General features: G+C 39.8%; 1 protein-coding gene across 4 annotated transcripts in view; it reads right to left on the bottom strand.

The window, feature by feature from the left end:
• The window catches only part of NRP1 (neuropilin 1), a 137145-nt gene that overhangs the window by 110364 nt on the left and 3703 nt on the right, over positions 1-23078 (bottom strand). For all 4 annotated transcript variants that reach the window (XM_032837808.1, XM_032837809.1, XM_032837807.1 and 1 more), the window contains exon 2: positions 22736-22910. In XM_032837808.1, coding sequence (XP_032693699.1) covers positions 22736-22910 — 175 coding nt within the window. The remainder of the gene's footprint in view (positions 1-22735; positions 22911-23078) is intronic.

Genomic DNA, 23078 nt, shown 5'->3' on the forward strand with positions numbered 1-23078 from the left:
GATCAAAGTGTACCCAAACAAACAAACATTTTTAGGAGACCTTCCTTCTTGTATTGGTCTTATCTATAGAACTCATTCTTCTTTTTAATTACCTGACAAGGAAAACAGGCACTTTGAATGCTTATCGCACATTCCCGTGTAACACTCGGCTGGCACTTACTCACAGACCGCCTTGTTTCCTTCGCTATCTCATTACTGGGATAAACTCCATCTTCCCAAAGAGAAGATAAACTTGTAAGTCCCAAGGGACGAATCCCAGGGTACAGTTCTTTGTCTCTCCCTTCCAGGCGTCACAAGTACTACAGATCAGTAACAATTTCACGTTTAAATGCTGCCTCGTTTCATTTCCAGTTGACAATGATTGGGGCCTTCGTTGATGATAATAGGGTAATGAAGCGACGGGGCTGACCCTTGTGGATCTGGGGAGGGATATTTAGTTTCCTCTCTAAATGAGAGGTTGGTCATGTGAAATGTGGCGGAAGTGGCAGGAGAAAAATGGGAAGCTTTGCCCACACAACCAAACTGGGAAGCAACTTGGAAACCATCTCATTTACACACCCATTACAGCATTTGCCATCTGAAACTACAGAATTATCCATTTACCAGTTCACGTGTCCTCCATCTGCAGTAACCCCTTCTAGGACAGTGAACGAGACATTCTTCGTCTTTCCGCGCCCGGGACTGACTGTGAGACTGACATACGATGCATACCCCTGTCTTTTTTTGTTGTTGCTACTGAATATGATTAAACAACATTGGCATGGTGATGAGAAAGAAGAAATGAAGATCCTGATTTTTTTCAAATTTTGAGGGTCTGTTTTTCCGTCAACATATAATAGACCAGGGGCGCCTGGGTGGCTCAGTGGGTTAAAGACTCTGTTTTCAGCTTGGGTCATGATCTCAGGGTCCTGGGATCAAGCCCCACGATGGGCTCTCTGCTCAGCAGGAAGCCTGCTTCCCCCCACCCCCTGCCTGCCTCTCTGCCTACTTAAGATCTCTGCCTGTCAAATAAATAAATAAAATCTTAAAAAAACAATAAAGATATAATAGACCAAATCGTATGATGGAACAAGTATTCTCTGTGTGATGCTTAGTGGTTCCTGGGAAATAACGAAAGGTAATTTGGTCAACACATGAACAAAGGCCCAACAGTTGAAAATAACTGAAATCCATTATAATAATTAGTTTAGGAGTTGACCCGAGACATGTTTTCACTGCAATACTTTCTATTTTTGGCTTCCGTTTCCTCTTCTTTCACTGATTTACTTTTCTTTATTTGAATCGAACCTCTACCCCCAGAAGTACTAAATCATCACTGGGAAAAACTGAGCAAGCTAAGAGAAGAATGGGGAAGAAAACAAATGCCACCATAAGAGAAACTTGGTAGCATTTTGTCTTCTATGAGGTCCTCTGTCAGCTATGTCTGTCCTGCTCTACAAGATCCCTCCTGGCTGGGATGCTTTTAATTTTTTTTTTACTTATTTTTAACCAATACTGCCTCACTAGTTCCTTTGCTCCTCCGTACCCAGGGGCACAGGACTCTACAACACGATGATGATTGTCCCCTTGCAGCCATTGTGATGCCATTATCCAATTCAGACTTAGCTCTGAGATAAGCTGTGTATTTCATTATGTGCTCTGGGGAATGAAATGAAAATGACTCCTAAACCAGTGGCCGTGGAGTTGGCACTCAATCTAGTCATCTCCATTTATGGGTGGACCCACTACCGTCTAGGTCTGAATCTTTACAGAAATGCACGACACTCCTCACAGATGGCAGCAAGCCACAGCTTGAAAGCTTCTGGGGGCAGGGGAGCTCACCGCTCCATGAGACAGTCCCTCACTGGAGTAGAAATGGAATAAAAAAGCATATACTTTGAGTCTAAACAATGAAAGTCCCCCTCCAAAAAAAAAAAAAAAAAAAAACAAACAAACAAAAGCAAGAGCATCCATCTAACCAGATTGATTAAAAGTATTGTGAAGAATTGAATCAATTCTTTTTTTTTTCCTTAAAGATGTTATTTATTTATTTACAGACAGAGATCACAAGTAGGCAGAGAGGCAGGCAGAGAGAGAGAGAGAGGAGGAAGCAGGCTCCCCACCGAGCAGAGAGCCGATATGGGGCTCAATCCCAGGACTCTGAGATCAAGACCTGAGCCGAAGGCAGAGGCTTTAATCCACTGAACCACCCAGGTGCCCCTTGAATCAATTCTTTGTCAATGAAGACTGATTTGTTGTAGAAATGTACATCATAATGGTGGGTTCTGCCAGGCTACAAATGGGCTCTCTGTGGCATACCGTGGCCCATCCACAGCTCCCAGTGGTAGCGAAATCAGTGATTTAGGGTGGCCTCGCTGATAACTCTGCCTGAAGATCTGCTGTCATGTATGATAAGGTACTGAGTTGCATTTGTACAAAATATATAATGTACTACAATCATTTTTTTTTAATGTGTAAACTTTAAAAGTTAAACGAGCTCAAGGTTGAACATACGTTCCTAGAAAGTCATATTTTATGAAAGTTAGAAGATTTGTTATGGTGTATTAGGGCTAGAGTTTCTACCCTTCAGGATGACACAGAGGAAGTTCTCAGTCCTGGAAGGACTAGCTGAAAAGGAGGCACGTAGGCCCAAACAGCAAATGATGACTATACGCTGCCTGGGCCAAACAGCAAATAGGAAAAGCAACATGGCTAAGGAGGGAGAGGGTATGGGTAAAGAGATCGTTGTTTCAGGAATCAGAAGGAACAAGTTTGTACCACAGCCCCACTCCCTGGGCAAGTCCTTCACTGTCAAAATGCGTTTCATCATCCATCAAACAGAAGGGGCAGAATATAAGTCTGGGGTTACCTTCTTAGCTCACTGGCAGGCAGTATATGTATTTATAACATCTACCTAAATACTGTGTGCTAGGCCTAAAAGCTTAGGATGGGCACACGATTTGGGGTCTTCTAGTAAAAAAAAAAGTATTTCTAGTCAAAATTGTAACTATAGATGTCATATGGTATGTGTGTGTGTGTGTGTGTGTGTGTGTTTGTACGAGTGTGTGTGCATGTGTGCAGGGAAGTTATTGTTTATCTTAATTTGCTAAGGTCAAATCCATTTTTTTCCGATTCTTTGTTATTTGCTTGGGCTCGCCGGCAAACACACTTCTATTATTGGCAGAGAGCTGTTTGTATCTAGCTCGCATTGTTTCTCTAGCATAAATAAAAGAGACAGAAACAATGAGCATAAAACTACTGCTGGACTCAGATGTGGTGTTTACTAAAGCAGCTGCTTTTGCATTCTCGAGGTCAGAAGGGTATGTGTGTGTGCACACACGCGCGCACATCTACGTAAGATCCGATAGTCCCTGAAAGCAATTTCCTTCATCCTCTATTTTGCCATGGAGACTGATAAAACATATATTATCTCCTTGGCCAGTTTACTAATTTCCTTGACAGATAATTGCTAATTATCTATGACACAATAGGATTATTTAGATTACACTTGGTTTATTTCCTTTGTTTTACACCTTTGTTAAAGGTAGTCTTTTAGCTGCTTCATAAAGGGTCACCCAAGGAAAAGCAACTGCATGCTTAACATCTGGGAAAAATATCTCCTGTTGGTAGGTTTCATGAGAACAAAGTTATTTCTCATAAGATTTTCTTTTTCTTCTAGCATCAGCTTTGTTTTCCTAGGAATTGTGCAGTAATGATTGTATTAATGAGTGACAGAGCCCTTGATTGAATCAACAGTGAGTGAAATTAGCTTGTATATATAGATGTAACTACTTTTGTGGGAGTTAGAGTGAATTCCTCAAGAAAGCACACTGAGAAAAGATACAGGGCAGAGCTCAGCTGCCTAACAGAGGCAAACAGAAGCCTAACTGTATAGACTTCTCCATACTCTACATATGTTAGAACAACAGGCTGATTTATAGCTTCCTTGCTTGGTTTCCAAATTGCCTTGCAACAAAAGCAAATTTACTCCCTTCCCTAGATTATAGTTGAGATTCACAATCCTACAAGCTCAAATTTTTACGAAGGGAACACTGGCTCCAAAATCTTGCTGGTGACAAATCTGGATGTTTTCACAGCATGGCAGAATTTTGAATTAAGACACAGGGGGTGGAAAACTATGACTTGCACACCAAATCTGTCTGACTGCCTGTTTTTATAAAGTTTTATTGAAACACAGCCATGCTCATTCATTTACTTGTCTAGGGCTTTCACACTATAATGGAGGAGTTGAGAAGTTAAGATTGAGACCATCTGGTCAGCAAAGCCTAAAATATTTACTATCTGATCCTTTTCAGCAAGTGTGCCAATTCTTGATTTAAAATATCAATTTATGTCACACAAATATCAACTTCTTTGAAATGCAGATGTAGTTTTAAAGTAAATGTCACTAACTTCCCTTATCCCCAAGAATTACCCTCTTACATAAGCTGGTAATTTGTATCAAGAGTCTTAATACTGTCCTTATTGTTCAGTTCAAAAATCATACTTCCAGAAATATCTTCTAAAGAAATCCTCAAAATACATAAAGATATGGATAGAGAAATCATTTCACCATTATTGTTATTACTTATAATTTTAAGTCATTGAAAATAAATGTCCTAAGCAGTTTGATAAAAATTATTATTTTGCGAAGTTAATGTGATCTCTAAAAGGCATGTTTTAAAACTATTTAAGGGTCTGATATAATACTTAAAATGTAATTTTAAGAGAAAATGGTGGAATAAAAACTGTAAGGAATCATCTCAATTTTTTTAACATATGTGTATTTCTAGATGCAAAGAGAAAAGGCTAAAAAAAGATATACAAAATCAAGATAGTGTTATCTTTGAGTGGTAAGATTGTGGGTGACTTATTTTCTCGTGTCTTTTTTTTTCAAATATTTATTCAGAGGAAAAATATGTGGCACAATTCCATCAGACATAGGCAACCCCCGTGTGGTGTACATGTCTCTGTAAAAGGCCTATTGTGCAAAACAGAACATAGGGTTTGCCAAACCACAGAGCAAATCTTTATTTAGAACTATAAGAATGATAATATATATTTTTACAGTATCTGCAACTCTTGAGTTTTTAAAATTGATTCTATAGAATACATACATTAGACTTTTTTAAAGCAAAGGGATTAATCCAAATTTGTCAGATAACAATTAAGTAAGACTTTATTTCTGATAATTCTGTGCTCAAGAAAAATAAGTTGCATGACTTTTAATTTAATAACAAAAATGTCTGTTCTAAATAAAACTCTTCTCTAACATTCTGTGGTTAGCCTGGTTCCGGAAGAGGCCCTTCTGTGTACGGATTAAAGATGGAGATTACTACCATGTCTTTTTTTTTTTTTTTAAGATTTTATTTATTTATTTGACAGACAGAGATCACATGTAGGCAGAAAGGCATACAGAAAGAGAGAGGGAAGCAGACTCCCTGCTGAGCAGAGAGCCCGATGTGGGGCTCAATTCCAGGATCGTGAGATCATGACCTGAGCTGAAGGCAGAGGCTTAACCCACTGAGCACCCCAGGTGCCCCCCTACCATGTCTTTTCAAGCCCATGGGAGGCACTGCAGTGCACTGTGCCTCCTTGCCAAGCAGTTTTCTCAAATATACTACCAAAGGCCACTGCTAATCCATACTAGACACATTTGCCATCCTACACAGGGCTACGTAACAGACTTGGTAAATTAATCCTAGTTTTCCTTCTTCCCTTAATACGAAGTGGTCACCAATTTTACCACCATTGAACTTGATCACCTTACTTTGAAAGCAATAGAATGTTGTGTGTTTATTTCAAAAGCATCTCAAAATGTCCACAGTGGGGCCTACCGTCTTGCTTTTTTACTATTTATGTTGCTGGTACTATTGTTGACTATTGTCAAGATAGGGACACCGAAAGTCACTAATGCCCATCCTCCGTCTCCCCTCAAATCCAATCACGGTCAAGTTCGGTCCATGTCTCCTTAAAGATATCTCTTCCTTTCTGTTTCTATCTCCACTAGCTACATTCAGGAAGTGGATGGGGGACCTTTGTGGAAAGAGGTGAAGATGGAATGGTAAGATAAAGCATTCTGCTCATTTAGTCATTAATATTTTTGTTAAAGAATTACTATTTTTATACTAGGGATATGAGGAAGAAAAGATTTCCTATAGTTTCCTTCTGTCCTCAACTTAGTCTCTGTCACTTGAAGAGCCGGTAAAATGGTTGCTGAGACTGTAAACCAGCTCCAAAACATGAGAGCTGACCGTGCTCGGTCCCTACTGAGAGATTCCTCCATACTAATCACCCAGAGGCCATCTCCCCAGCAGCCATGCTGAGCCAGCTCTGGCAAACACGTATTGTTTGCCCTGAAGCTTTGGAAGCCACATGTTCCCTCTGTCCATGTCCACTGCTTCCTGAGGCCTGTCACTCAGGGCCTCCTGGAGAGTAAAAGAGGATGGACTGGGATCCATAACTACAGGGAAAGGAACCAAGGTGTGAAGGGAGACCTGGCTAGCTGGGTGTGGAGAGTGGACATGTACTTAGGGCTGGAGACTGAGTGAATTTGGGAAGCAAGAGTAGTGGCTGAGAGTTGAATCGTAGAGGAACCCCAGCAGAGGTTACAAGTAGAGAGCATCAGCCACCAGGAGCAAATGTGACGCCAACCCACAATTGCCTCAGACAGATGTTTTAATATACGTCTTGTTTAGAGTGAGAGTCAGGTCCCAGAGAGACCGGACTTATCTTGGAACTGCCGATGAGGATAATGAGGAACAAGTTGGAAGGGCACAGGTTGAACACAAAGGACAGCTCCTGATCAACAGCTTTCCTTTGTTTTTCATCGTCTTTCTGGAATGTAAGTACCATGAAGGCAGGGGACGATGTCTGTTTATGTTCACTGCTCTGTCACTGAACAGTAATCGGCACATACTCTGTGATCAATAATCACTTGCTGAATGAATGAATGAATGAATGAATGAAGTAGCAGGCAACAGCTGAAGTAGCAGGCAACATTCAGGGGAAGAGTTCTGGTGTCCAAATAAGCAATGTTTTGGAAAGTGCCTGAATTTACCTGAACTTACAGGTTTGTAAGTTAGGAACTTATTACTATATATATATATATATATATATATATATATATATATATATTTAAGCATATGTTGAGATGGGCGTTAAACAGTGAACTCATGCTCGTCATCCATCTCAGGGCCTGTATAACCAGTATCTACACCAAATGCTAAAACAACACAGATAAGAAACATGAAGAGCTTAAATCTCAAGGACGGTCCTAGGAAAGATGTGGTGACAAAAATAATGGAGGTTGGCAGTTGGAAGTTCTTTTTTGTACTGAGATGTTTAGAAATAGTAGAGCTTTTCCAATTAATGCTGGGAATTAGCTAAATAACTTTATTCTTCATCCACCGTTGATCATTTGCTTTAATAAAAATATGGCTCAGGGGGACCCCAACAGAGGAGAAAAGTACAATTAATATGTTCTTACATTTAAGGTCCTGCTGGCATTTGCATCTTGAATGACTTGGATTTACTGTTTTAAACCATGCTTCCTGCCCGTAATAGAATCATTAATAGAGCCCTTGGTTTTTATTGGGAACACATGCATGTTCAGAAGTGCCTAGTCACATGTGCTAAGGAAAGGAAACGGGTAGAAGGACAGTTAACCACAATCTCTGCCCCATTTAGCCTTTGGCAAGTTTCTTTATCTTTGTATGTTGTGGTGATTTCACTTTAAAATGGATCTGGTACAAATAAACAATTCCCAAGGATGTGTGAATTAACCAGTGGTTATAAAGAGCTTTGAAATGATGATGTGCTATCACTGCTAAGTCAAATTATGAAATTGCACCTTTGCAAAAATGCTATTGTGGAAATAAATGAATCTGAACATTGTATTTACAGTGTGATTTGCCTCTGAAATAGAATATTCATAATGGGCCTCAGCAGGCGACAACAAAGTGCCATCTTATCTCCTGTTGATAGACCACAATTTCAGAAAATTATTTTTACAATGGCATCTGAATAAGCTCCTTAATTCGAGTCTGTTTTACAAATAGATGCATAGCTTATTACATAGTTTAGCTGCCTTTGAGACATAAAGAGTGAGGTGGGATTCATTAACAAAATCGCTGTTGTCATTCCTCTGTATTTTTTCCAATGCAATTTCTATTTTTTACAATCTAAGGTTAATAAGCTATGTTGAGCAGAAAGGTAAGGTAGAGCTATTTCTGTGTTAGTGATCAAATCCAAGTCTCGATTAACACTTAGGTTATCAATTGCGGTTAAATTACGCCTTGAACTTGGCCTGTGGCCCATCTAGTTTCAAGAATAAACAGCTTATTCCTGCACAGAATTTCCACTGCCTGCAAATATCATATTCCGTGACAGCAGAACAAGAAATGAGCATTTCTGAGGACCACGTTCCCAGTTCTTCCAAATAACTGATGAGTTAAAATAATCCCGTGTTAATGGAGAAGACTAGGGTCAAGGTGGGGAAATGGGCAATTCTCTGGAATAAATCTTGCCGAGATAGAATCTAAAATGTCTGATAAAATTTAGGGCTAGAAAACTGACATAAAAAAGTGTCTCAGAGGAAAAGAAAGGGTAAGGAAAGGGGAGGGGCTGTTTTGCAAAAGGCAGGGAGCTTCTGGACTGAGCTGGAGTAGCTCAGAGCTAAAGAGAGACAAAGAGAAAAGGTGTAGGGGGTTCTTGTCAAAGACAAAGGAAGGACCAGGGATAAGCGCCTGGCTAAATCATCAGAAAAAACATCTTTGGAATATGCTTTTATGGACAGGATTCCCCTGCACACACAGAATCCTGTTAGATTAGAGGCCAAAGGGCTGAAAGCACAGAACCTCTCTCTCTCATTTCCCAGATGAAGAAATACAGGCCCAGAAAGATGAAATACTGGAGCCCACAGCTCTACAAAACAAAGGCTGAGTCACTTCTAGAATTCAGGATCGTGACGGGATCCTATCGGCATCACACATGAAGACCACACTGTTAGCTAAGCAAGTCACCCAAGGCAACGACGAAGGTGGTCACCATGGGACTGGCATAAAGGAGAATAAAATGAAGGCACGGTCAAGCAGCACTTCTGCCTCTGCCCCAGCTCATCCTTGACCTCCATGGAAACGCAAGAGTTTATCATCTAAGTCATTCTGTTCTCTGGTTGCGGACAACCTGGAGATGGGAGGATGGGGGTGTGCTATGGGTTTCCAGACTAGACAGAGAACAGAAACATCTGGCGGTAACCCAGAGAACTCAGTGAAAGCTGGTAAGAAATACAAAAATGAACTGTGGTGGCCGGGATGACTCACTATTGTAAGGGCAGCCATGCCCATGCCATTTGTTCGTCTCTTCCTCTTGGGTCGACACCAGTTCACTGTAACCCACAGCTTTAAGAAACACTTAGGAAACATTGGGATGATGTGAACCAGGGGAGCAACTGAAACCCCTTATTGTCCATTTCAGCAACCTCTGGGCTAGCTCAGTCTAGCTCTTCCTCAGAGCGGTATCTTCATGTAGCTGCACCAAGACTTGGGCCTAGGTATTTATCTGGTAATACGGACTAATGTATTTACACCCTTCTGCTCAGGATCCATCCTGTGTTGAATTCTGTTCCAGAGAGCCTCACTTTATACAATTTCCCCAGCAAGCCTGCTGTGAAGTTGACGTGCACGTATTGGGGTTGCCAGCTAGAATGCGGGAAGGCTCTAAATCATTTGCGCTAAATTTATATAAAGGTGGTTTGGCCATGAGCCCAGATATGAACATACAATGGACAAAGTTTCTAGAGTAGTGACATGAAGTCCCGGGAGTTGCAGGGATGTTAGAAAACACTCAACAATCGGGACATATGTCTCTACTGTTAATGCATGTGATGTCTCTAACTCCAAAACAGATTGTGGAGATGAGTGTGAGACAGAAAGCAAAGCTTTCAGTCAAGTGCTACCTTTGCATATTTGTCAAGATTTAGCTAAAGCTATTCACATGTAGAAATCTTAGGTGATTTAAAAAATAGAGATTTTTAGAGGAAAAATGTGAGGTTGACTCCACTACCCAGGCAAAGGAAGGGTTTACCATGTAAATGAGAAGCATAAGTGTGCATTTTAATAGTCTGATTAAGTCAGAGCTTTTCCTAAAAAGCTGACTTGGTTCTTCCGTTCTAGATGAACACACTGGAGAAGACTCAGTTGGACGTCAGTTGGTCCATTCGATTCAGAAATGTTAATTAAGCACCTATTACAGATGAAACACTACACTAGGCTCTGCTAGTGGTGGAAAAGAGTATCATGCTCTGTTCTTGAGCACCTTATGAGCTAGTTGGGTGAAGAGTAGCAGAATATTAATGATTATGACATTATGACAGGACAGAATATTTTAAAGAGCATGAAGATGTAGAAACACAGTTCTTGGGGTGTGGGAGGACACAGAGAGAGAGACCACATTTGATTGGTCATTGATTCTCAGAAATGGCTTTACAAAGGAGCACTTCAGATGGAACTAGAATGATATGCAATATTTTGACAGGGACACAAGGTATGTGAAGAAAACACCCAATGAATAGGCATGGGGAGATAAAGTAGGAGTGAGTCTAAAGAACTACAATATATTTTGGCAAGAATATATCAGGATGCCACAGGAGATAGAGCCGAGGGACAGGATGAAGTTATATTGTGGAAGACTGAGAAATACAGGCAGAAGCAGGGTGGGGAACAGGAAGCTCAAGGTTTCTAAGCAAAGACGAAGAACTGAGAAAAGTCCCTTTGTGTCGCTAATGCAATAGCACTGAGAGTGGGTTAAAAAAGTGTTAGGATTTGAGCAGTAGCAGTGGAAATGGAACAGAAAAGATAGACAGGAAGGGCATTGTAGATACACAATGTTGAGGCCTTAAGCTGACTGCACCTGGGGGACAAATAGGAATTGGGAGAGATTCTAGAGTGTCAAGTTTGGATACACAGGAAAGAAAGGAGTCAATTAAAAAATGAAAAGGCAGGGGTGCTACAAAACCAGGTTTTTTCATTTGTGGCAATGGTCTACCACTCAGGCAGTCAACATTGTCTGGAATGGATTTGGAAGTTTGAGTCCAATGTTTAGGGCTGGACAATGTAGGGCTGGACAGAAATTTGGGAGAGCTGAATGGCTGAGATCAATAAGCTATTCAGGGAGAAGACATTCAGGGCAAAGGTTTTGCCAATGCCTATCTTTTAGTGTTAGAGGAGAAGGAGAAAGTCCAAAAAGAGAGGTAGGGAGGAATCCACGGTGGTACAGTATGACACGATACAGAGAAGAAGAAAGCTCCGATGTACAGAGAGTAGTCAATAGCATATAATGCTGTACAAAGGGTGAAAAAATCAGGGTCAAGGCAAAGCCAGTGGCCTGGGCATTAGAAGAGTGATTGGAATGGAGCAGTTAAGCAAGCAGTTTCAGTAAACTGGAAGGGACAGGAATGATGCTGAAAAAAGTTAAGTGAGAAGGTAGAGTGGTAGTAGACAGTCCTTTCAGTACCCGTGGCAGTACCAGGGAAGGCAGAAGATGAAATATTTGTTTCCAATATTTGTCCCAGGAGGACTTCTTTTACTCATGAGTAGGAAAGTCTTACAGAATCTGTTTGACCCGAGAAGGCTGATAAAGGTCCCACAAGAAGGAAAGCAAACCCTTTCTGCTAGATGAAGTGGCTTTTCCTCATTAGCACTGAGACCCTCCTCACTATTGGGAAATCTGTCCCTACCAAAAATGGGGGAAGGAGATGGCAAAGTTAAAGGATCTGGGGACATAAGAAGTGGAGGGACAGGAACGAGAATGGGAAGGACCATCAATCTAAAAACGTGTATTTTCCCATAAATTCTCTATGGATTTATAATACAAAATCCACCTAATTTCCTCTTTCTTGCACATGAATTTAGTGGCAGAGTTAACTGATTAGAAAGGACTGGCATCCCGACTGTAACAGCCACCATGATCCTGGTTCCTGCCTTCCATAAAGTATGGACTGCTTTACCATCTGGGTGTGCCAAATAGATTTCTAAGTCCTCAGGCACACTTGAGAAAATTGTGATTTTTTTTTTTTAAACCCATTAATGCTATTATCAAGTTTGGGACCTTGGGATAGCATCTTCTGTGGGATTTTTCCAGAAACTCCACCCATCAGGAGTTTTAGAGGATGGCAATTATAACCCACTTATCCAGCCAACTTAGTATAAGAACATTCAGGAACTCTTGTTTGCTGAGTACACGCTGAGCACGAGATACTATCTCTGTTGCGGACATGTGCAGTGCTTTTGAAATATTTATAAGTGCCTTCTCCTGAGGATGCAGACATTATTGTTTACAGTCTGAACTTATTTTAAGGAACAAAACCCACGGATGCACTTCCTGTTATAGTAATACCTAGGCTTTATTTAACCTATTTCTCTTGTGTTCATAAGATACTTCCACCTTCATTATGTCATCAGCACTGTGTCACTGAGATAGTAGGGGAAGGAAAACATTTTTTTTTTCTTCAGAAAGAGAAGAAAAAAGGTGAACTGAGGCTCTGTCTGGGTTGTGGGGATCCATCAGAGCCCGATGCTACACCTTCCTGAGCTGCGCTGGTCAACACGGTCAAAGCCACGGTATTCACAGCACCATAGCCAAGCCACTCATGGATGGTGAGGCAGTCCTCCCACCCTGAATCCTGCCTCCCAGATGGGGATGAAGGGTAGACATGCAATTATGATCCACACACCCCTGCTCCTCACCAGAACACTTTCACAGAGCTGCTAACACTGTCCCCTGACAATCAGAAATCCCCAGCTCGAGTTAATGAACTAACACATGCACTAGGTATGAGGCTAGAAGAGCTAAAGAAGGAAATGAGGATGGGTCTTAAAGGACTAAACCAAGATCACTGAACAGTTACTCAGGAACAAAGAAATTGGCAGTGGAATAAAGGATAAGGAAAATGTAAAACTTGTTCCTTAAAAAAAGAGGGGCGGGGTGCTTTGGTGGCTCATTGGTTAAGCATCTGCCTTTGGCTTGGGTCGTGATCTCAGGGTCCTGGGATCAAGTCCCTCATCGGGCTCCCTGCTCAGTGGGGAGTCTGCTTCTTCCTCTTCCTTTGTCCATCCCTCCTACTCCTGTGTGTGTGAGCTCTCTCGCTCTCCAATAAATAAATAAAATCTTAAAAAAAAAAAAAAAAGAAAGAAAGAAAGAAAAAAATCCAATCAGTGCTAAAACCCCTACTGTTCTCTCTGTCCAGGGTCAACAATCTTCAGTGAAAAATAAAATTATGGGCCACCCCTTGTAAAAGTGAAGAAGCTCCTAGGGGAATTGTGGGATGTTTTGGCTCCAGCAAAAGCAATGCTAAAATGTGTTTCAAACATAGACAATGGAAGGGCAGCAGGTTGTGCCCATGGGAGAGCCCACCCCTCCTGCTCTCTCACTCTCTCAGACAATCTGCAGGCCTTGCCTGTGTAGCTGAAAACCGAGGCGCCAAACTCCCAGCTCTGATGTCTCTGACCGGGTGGATGGGGACGGAGGAGGAGGGACCTGGACAGATTTTGAGAATGCAAAAATGAAGCTACCACCTCTGTATCCAGGAAGTGGCTGCCATCATGTCTTTTTGAAAGACTGGCGCTCAGACCACTGACCTGTAGTTATCAAAATTGCCCCTTTTGCTCTTCCTTCGCTGAATTTTGCTGTTCTTTCATCCAGACTGCCTCTCGTGAACTGTAGACTCTACTTGAGGCAACACTGTTTGCTTTCTCTCTATTCTTTCAGGACTTTAATTTCAATAAAACTCTCCACTGTGGCATTCCGTTAGCCTAGTGCCTGCTAGGTGCAAAGCATCATGGGGACTGTACAGAGTAGAGATGTAAGGAAGACACAGTGTCTGCCTACAGAGAGTTCACCAGCCAGTGAGGGAGAAGAACCCTTACCTGTACAGTTAGAATGAGGGACCTGGACAGATGGGTCCAAGAGCTCCATGCATAACATAGCGTTGCTGTCGAATTCAGACAGATTTGTCGTTTTTAGGGGCTGCCATTTTTTCCAAGAGTGGATTGATCCAGAAATTGAAATTTTCATCATCTTTCTTTTTAGGACCAACTGCATTACAAATAAATGCCCACTTTCCCAAGTTATTCAAGTACGGACGGGCTAGTCTGAACTGAGAGAAAAGGCCAAACAGCAGCCTCAGGTGTCGCTCCATCCAAAACAACATCCACTCCCCCCCCCCCCAGTGAGAGGAAGTCAAACTACCGAGCCTGGGGGGCTTTGTGTCCTTTATTGTTATATATTTATTTTCCTCAAGTCAAGAGCATGTTCTTTTTTTTTTTTTTTCTTTACATTTGGGAATTTAGTGCTTTTAATTTTTTAAAAAAAATTATCTCTGGAGGACTAAGGTTTTGACCACATTTTATTTTTTTTCACTGCCATTTCAGTGATTGCTTCTGTTGCACACAATAGCTTTCCAGCTCGTAGCATCTGTTGGTTGGAGAGTCAGGCAAGAAGTTGGAATCAGGAATATATGGACTGGCCTTTGCCACCTCTGGCTGTTCTAAAGAAATTTCAGAACTTGAATAAGGAGACATTTAGCATCCTCTTTCAGTCTGGGACTGGCTGATCTCTCCGTGACACACCAGTCCTTCACAGAAGCAACAAGCCATCACCTTCAACCTGGCCGGCTGATTATACAAGTATCTGACCAGATAAAAACAAAATACTCTAGAGCATCTGTTTCTTCTCAAAAAACACTCCTCTGTTTCTCATAGGAATCCAGTGCCTGAGCAAACATTCTCCCTTTTAACCCTTACAGAGTCACCATGGCAAATACAAGTATTGAAACTTTACAAATAGGGGAGCTGTGGGAGAGCAGAGCTTTCCCAACATTTGCTGAGATGAAGTAAATGAGCAATGCTTGGAAGACAAGGCAGCCTTCTGACTTCCGGGTCTGGGAGGAAGTGGAGCCCGCAGCTGGGAACTCACGCGTCCCTTGAACCAACTTTATAAATCGAACCCTTGTGCTGCCTGGTTATCAGGCTTTAAGTAAATACTGTGTTTGTATGTGCTCTGTGCTGTCAAACTCCATCAACCAAAGGGACTGGAATTTACATATTTTCTGCCAGGATTTCATCCCCCCAGGTTCAGGCAAGTTTTTAACTGAGTGGAAAATCACCGGTTGGTTGAAAGATTTAAGCAGTTCTTACCTAATCTGAACTGAGAGTTTAAAAATTAAGTCCTTCCTCAGAATGAGTTGGTTTGTATTCAGAGTTTTGTGAGGTATTTCATAGAAGAAAACGGCTGTTTGAATACCAGATAGACTGGCAATACTTGATAAGAACTTCATTCCAAGCCCCATCGGTCACAAAGGTGGAAAGATACTTAGTGCAGCAGCTGAGCATTTGGGCTCAGTTGATTTAACTTTTCTAAACCTCAGTGCTGTCATCTGTAAAATGGGGATGGTGGGAAGCTTGCGTGAAATTGTGTGCACAGTACTTATTTCATGGTGGACATAGAGTGAGGACCCGACAGGAAGCACCAGCTGTGACCATTCCTTCCCAAACACTCTATTAATTATTTAAATTAAAGGAGAAAAAAAATGGTGACTGTATAAGATATAAGATGCGTACAGTATAGACCTAGGCTCGAACATGAGAAAAACTAAGTTAAAAGACAACTGAGTAGAGAGAAGCCAAGATTATTTTTCCTCTCTGCTCTTCTGCAGAATTTTGTAGAGTTCTGAATGAAGAAAGCTCAATTGCTAAGCTAACTGCAAAGACTAAGTGATTTCAACCATAAGCCAGCATGATATGTTTGGCAGGCTTCACAGCCAATCTGAGAGTTATCCCGACCTCACGCCATCCCTAACTGACCTAGATACTAGACACGGTTCCATCAACCACAGAATAGCAGTGAAAATCTTTTTTTGAGGTGCTAAGTTCTGCCAAGTCACTGACTCCTACAATCAGGATTGATTACAAACACCCAATTAGGAGGCATTTGGAACCTGATCTGAACACTAATCTTGTCTCTTGTTCTTCTTTGGGCTTAATGATCAGCCTTGATGAATACTACAACGGCAATTAGCTAAGTTTATTTTGTAGCCTCCTTTACAAGCACACACACACATGCACATATGTGTTTGTGTGTGTGCTTCTGCCGGAGTATGTCAGCATGCATGCAAGTATCAAGTTTTATGCTGGAAAAAAAAGGAGCTGAGAATATGCATGCCGGCTGAAGGCATATGTCTCACTTGGATCAATTTTTAAGTGTCTGCTCCCCAAGTGAAATCTGGTTGGAAATGCCATGCACATGTTGATTCAATTTGATAAGATTTCAACTAACCTTCTCTTTTAGCTTCTCATAAAGGTTGCTTCTTTCAAATTACAGAAATGCCTAACACACAACAACCTTGTAGTACTCAGAATTCATTATGATACAATGTGATTGCTTATAGTAAAAAATAATAAAGGAACATTAATTCTATTAAACACATGGGGTTTTGTTCAAATGAAATCAGTGCTAATAGGGAAAAATATCAAAAGGAGGAAAGTAGATAATTATCTGCCTGAGTAGTAACCAAGGACGCTGCAGGCGGTAGCAACAATACTGTCCAGCAATTGTTCTGAGAAGGGTTCGTCCTTAACCACTCAAAAGTTTTTTAATTAAACTGAGCTTGGTGGTGGTGCCTCCCATACCGCCCATGTTGGGAAGTTACTTGAGATGAAAACCAACAATGAAAAACTGAAAAATAAAGCCAGGGAAGATTTTTCTGTATTTGCCTTGCATCAAAGGAAGCTCTAGTTCATAAACTTTGTGCATATTTTAACAAACCTGTTTGTTAAATACATTACAGAACATTTGTTATGTAACAAATACGAGATATTTCTACAGCAGTCACTGAAGAACATTAGCATACACTTCAGTATGACTTTGTTTTTTTTTTTAATTATATTATCAGAAGGGGAACTGTATGCACTGTTCTATCTCTATTCCAGAGAGTTTTACCACACTTGAAGGATAGTGCCCGCAGATTTCTAAGACAAGAGTTTAGTTTTGTCTTATTTTGAAATTTATAAAAATTTATAAAAATTGAATCACACGTTGGGACAGTAGTTTTCCTTGAAGCCAAAGGCTAGTTGAACGAAAGGGGAATTCTTCATAGGAAGCTGGAAATGTTTACTTCGGATTGCTTATGTGGTTGTGCTCACCTTATAAAATTTTATCAAATTTTACACTGTATTTTTCTACATACACTTTGTACTTTAATAAAAGTATGTATACTTCTGTATTTAATATAGAAAATGGAAAAAATATTTTGGTTTAAAATACTCACTGTTTTCCATAAAACAAAGGCTTTGTTTTGGTCTAAGTGATAGTCTAAAACACAAGACTGGGACTAGAGTAAGGCACTTGCCTCAGGTACAAAAAGCCAAAAATTCACCAATCAAGGTAAATAATATTTTAATGCATTAAAAAAATGGAAATTAATGAAAAACCCCATAGCTGAACAAAGTAAAAAAAGCAAGGATCAAAACAAAAAATAGTACTCAGGGAAACCAAAAATGGACTTTGTATTTCCCAAATTGCCAATAAATGACAAAGTGACCACTGTATAATTAAATGTGTGAAAATTATCAAATCTGAGAAGCTAATGGAAGATTAATTTCATTCAGTGAGTTTATGGTCTACAACAATAAATAAAATGACCGGTGTTTCAAAGTTGGTAATAACTTAGGTAATTTTAAAAGTAGCATTAAAGAAACGATGTGTGATTTGTTCCAACGAGATTCCAAAACTTGAATAGCATATCTATTTAGTTAAAATTTTCTGGTAATTAAACTTCATACAAAGTTACAAAAGTTAAATCTCCCTTGACTGCACTGAATTAGAAAAAAAAAAAACCCACTTTTTGGTTCCACTAAGAAGGGAATACACACCTAAGTTATAGACAGAAAAGCATCTGTGCCACGTTAGCCTGTGTCTTGGTGAAATCCTACAAAACAGCACTGACAAATCAGGCACTGAAGTCAGGAACCAGTGAGTAAGAAGACCACTACTGAGCTTTCTCTCTCCAACACTACCACCTTTTTAGACTCTTTCTGGAGCTCCACATTCATTTTCTTAATGTTTTTAACCCAATGTCTGTGAAATTTTTATTGCTCCCCAGATGAGGACATCTGATCTGAATGTAATCACACACCTCTTTGCTCAGCAGTATTTGTCACAACCCATTATAAATTATCATGCTGATAGTTTGCATTGCTGGGAAACCGGAAAAGCTCCATAAATTCTAACTACTGTATCAATGACATTCTTGTTTATTATGCAGATATAAAGTTTTATGAGATTCAAGATGTCTGCGTTACCCCCGAAGGAAACTATTGTTGGGTAAGATCTAACTAGCTCAGTGTAAATGCAGGAAACCATGTACAGTGCCCAATGAACGTTGCTTTCTCGAAAAACACTTGGCAGGTTGCTTTTTTCTTTCTTTTCTGCTTGTAACTGTGCTTTGACTTCACAAGCGTGGAGGATTGTGCTGGTGAATTCCCTCCACACCTTCTCCTTCGGAACATTCTCTAGCCACCTTTTATCAACATAACAATAAAACCAGACCAGACCGTTTTGCTACACATCTTGGCACAACATTAGCCCGCAGACAGATGTTCTCCTGCTTGCTTGATTGAGCGATTGATCAATACCACACTTTGTTCAATAAAAGAATTCAGGGAGTTATAGTATTATGGTTTTGATGCTTATTTGTCTAGAAACCTGACTCATAATGGAACCTGAAACAGAGATTGTTGCATTTTAAAACTATCAGGCACAACCTGATACATTCATTTTCCCTACGGAAATAATGCCCCTTGATATTCACTCTAAAAACTTTTTATAAGTTTAGGTTCGTAGTTACGGTCATGTTCTTCACATGAAAAGTTGTAACTGTGTACCCTTTATTGTATTGTTAAAACTATGAAATAGTTTTTAATTCAATTATAAATAAAACAATACAAGTGTAAATAAAAATATTTTTCCTCCCAGAAGTCATCTATTTAATTACTTATCCATCCCTACACTCTACAAAAAAAAAAATATTGTTTACTTGGCTTTTAAGGATGTTTCCCAATAAACAGATGTACTAAGGAATCAATTTCTTAAGCTTTCACATGGTGGAAGTTGATTATACAAAGACTGGACGGTTTTGAGAGAAATTGCCGGGTGTATTTTATGCGGATCATCCCACTACTGGATCTATATATTTAGCTTGATATGTTCTAACCATCACCAAGTTGTTTAAGATATCGTAATAGCAATGATAACTTCTTTTGAGGGAAGCTTTCAACATTTCAAAAGGCTTTCCTATCCACTACCCCATTTTATCTTATCAATAACCTGTTGACATTGGTAAAGCAAGTTCTTTTTATTGCTATTAGACATATAATATAGCTGAAACAAGGAGAGATATTAAATATCTCAAATAAGACTATCAGCTTGATCTCAACAGGAATGATAACTACAAGCTTGCTAGCTCGTTGAATGTGGTTTGTTGTACCTAATTTTGTATTATCTCAAGTTCCTTTTATGGAGGTAGCCTAATATAAATTACAAAAAAAAAAAACAACAAACTCAAACACACTAAAATAAAAAACAAAAACAAAACCATGCTTTTGCACATTCAATGTAAAATTTTGAAGTCTATGAATTTGTTCTTCCAAGGGTTATTGGTATTTTCTATTTTTATAGGGAATTTTAACTTTAAATTAAAGCTGTGGATTCTTCTTACAGCCTTCAGAAAAGCCTTAAGAATTTGTAGAATCTCCAGTGTAACCTTTGACAGTGACCAGGAGTTACGTGGACCAGCCTAGAAAGATAGTGACAGCAATGTCTTCAGTTGCTCTTCCTCTATCATTTTTGGAATTTTCATTGATAAAACAATCAGGTGGCAACATGGCAGAAAGGTATTTTCTATGCCATCATCTCCATTGACTTCATCAGGCTAAATATATCAGCCTTTCGAGGTTGGCCAGGAGATGGCACCTTCAGAGAGAACAAACTCTCAGTTGATACAGTTAAGAAACCACTTCACTGGGTAGACTTAAAAAAGTCTCACCAGCAGAACGACAGAAACAATCTTCCTGCCCATGTCAGTTTCTTGAAACCATGCTGATATCACTAAAACTGTCCCTTCCTATAAACAATGATTATCCTTTTTCTTGTCATTTTTCAAAAGGAAACCTGAGGGGTCCCTGGGTAGCTCAGCCAGGTGATCATCTGATTCTTGATTTCAGCTCAGGTTCTGATCTCAGGGTCCTGGGTTTGAGCCCCACATCAGGGGCCATGCTCAGCGTGGGAGTCAGCCTGGGATTCTCTCCCTCTGCCTCTGCTGCCTCCACCCCTGCCCCCACTCATTTGTGCATGCTTCTTCTGTATTTCAAAATAAATAAATAAATTTAAAGAGAAAAAGAAGGCCTCAAAAAGTGAAAGAAAAAAAGGAAAAAAAAGAAAGAGAAGGAAAGAAAGAAAGGAGGAAAGAAAACTAAGAAGATTCCAATTCCATAATCCACCTCACATCATGATACGACAAATAGTTATTGAAGACTTACTGTGTACCAGGCATTGTTATAAGCACGTAACACGTATTAACTCTCTCGACTGGCTTCCCCTTCATACTGGCCTTCTGGGTTATTGTGCTGGAACCGGCTTGCACCAGCTCACAAGAACCCATCCCACATGTCTCTTTAGGAGTACATGAGTACACAAGTCTGTGTACAGTGACATCACATGGATAGTTTGAAACTGGTCATGGTGGGAATATTTACACTATAGAAATTGGTAAATATTACAGATGAGGACCTGACCCATACCCTTCCAAGATCCGGTCATTCCACATTGATCAGCACATCCCTGCTAGTGACTCCTGATTATTCTGAATTTATTAACTATTATCTTATACACAGACGTGGGCACCACTCTCAGATCAGGACTTAGCAGGCATGAGTTTGCTAAACTGTAATGGCGCCTTATCTTTGGAATAATGTTATATTACTTGAGTATGTTTTATGTTGAATTTCTTACAAATTATCTTTTAGAGCCGTTTAAGTATTGTCAAAAAGCAAAAAAAAAGTATTGTCAAAAAGCAAAAAAATAAAATAAAACAAACTAAAATAAAATGAAAGAAAAAACAAATCTCTAGGTTGTCTAGGTGACTGACATTGTAAAATCACCATACAGAATATCGTCAACAACAGCAACAAAATCCCTGTTTCCTAGCAGTCGCTGGAACACTATTAATGGCAACTTTTGTACAAGATTAAGAAGTCAGTATAACACCCTGAAGCACAGAACAAGGATTAAATTGGAATCGGCATAATTCTATTACACTGTAGTGTATGCTGATTATCTGGAAATTGATCAATGAATGTATGTTAATTCTCTAGCACCAAAATGTTGAATTAACCAGATGACCTCATTTCCCTGCCCACAAAACACTCGTTTTACCATACCAACTCAACAGGTTGTTAAAGACCTCTTACAAGTGAGAACATTTTCATATCATTCTGCTCTTCCCTAAAAGGGGTATGTATTTGCAAATAGAACACTTGTAATAATGAATGTCCCAGCACAATAATGTTTATATCCAATAGAACTCATAACCTATTTACACTGTATACAATTATATCGAACTGACCCATTTTAAAACTTTGGAAAACCTATCAGTTCCAGAGAAACACTTCGGAATTGAGACTTAAGTAAGATTGTTTCCCTTTGCTAAAACTATTTCTATATCCAAACTTCATTAAAGGTAGATATTCAAGTTCAAGTGTCTGGAGAATATACCCTGTGCAGATTGGCAGAATGGGGTAAGATAGACAAGACAGAGACCGGTGGTCAGCTAGGTGTCTAGAGAGAAGGGCAAACCTGGCTCTGAGTGGACTGCTTGGGCCCGCAAAGTTAAAATACATTTTCCATACTGTGCAAAGCCAAACCTGCACAACTAATTCTTTCTAATAAAGTGAGGAAGTATAATTTAGGCTGTCTCTATAGTGAGAATGTTTTCGTAATAATGAAATCTGGCGTAAGTTGATTCTTAATTACTTAACACTAGAGGGAGTTAACAAGGGTAAAGCAGGTAGATGAAATACAAATTTATATTTGAGTCCCATTGTATTCACTGTGCATTAACCATTTTTTTGCATTTTCCATAAGACTTGCAATCATTAATCTACTAAAAAAAACCCTCATCTGACTGATGCTCTATGCCCCATTTTTATTCAATGACAATTTGCTTTTGTCATGTCAAACTCAGTAAGACACAGTCCTTAAATCACAAAATGTGTCAGAGATTTGTTAAAAAATAGCCAACCTCACCATCTGTTGGTGATATATATGCTAGTGACCCACAATATTTAATAAAAGCTCAAGTGAAAGTTTGGGTTTCTGGTTCTTCCTCTTTTCAGGGGGAAAAGAAAAAGAAAAAAAAGAAGCACACAGACACGCTTCTTAACAAAAGAGTTCCGAAAACAAAAGTGTTAACAGGAAAAAGAATATGAGGGATTATACATTTCAACATAATATTCCTAGTTTGGGGAACTCAGAAATCGCTTAACATAATTTAATTTCCATACCATTGACATATGATCTGGCCTAGATTAGAATCCCTCCTGGATCCATTTATATTCCATACTGTAGGCACAGACTCCCCGCCCCTTAGACATCCATGACCACTAGATGGCGGTGTGGGGCCCTGTTCAAATACTTGCTCACTTACTTGCAGTCTCTGTCCTCCAAATCAAAGTGAGGGTTGAAGTTGATCATAATTCTCTGGTATGGGTCGGGAGCCTGAATCAGCCATTCACATTTTTCACTTGGGTGATAAGAATGAGGATAACCAGGAGACGTAAGGTACCCGGGGCTTTCAATTTTTATCGTATCACCACACTTATCTGTAATAAAAACAACATTTTGGTAAATCTTTCCCTGACAACCACTTCAGTGATCTAGCCTTATATATAAATTACTGGTTATTATTCCATAACTTTTTAGGGGGAACTCCCCGTGGGTCCTTCAGGTGGCATTGATACAACCCCACCGCCCAGAAACACTCTTTGATC

This window comes from Lontra canadensis, unplaced genomic scaffold (genome assembly GCF_010015895.1).
Source record: "Lontra canadensis isolate GAN:19392208 unplaced genomic scaffold, GSC_riverotter_1.0 scaffold100, whole genome shotgun sequence".
NCBI lineage: Eukaryota > Metazoa > Chordata > Mammalia > Carnivora > Mustelidae > Lontra > Lontra canadensis.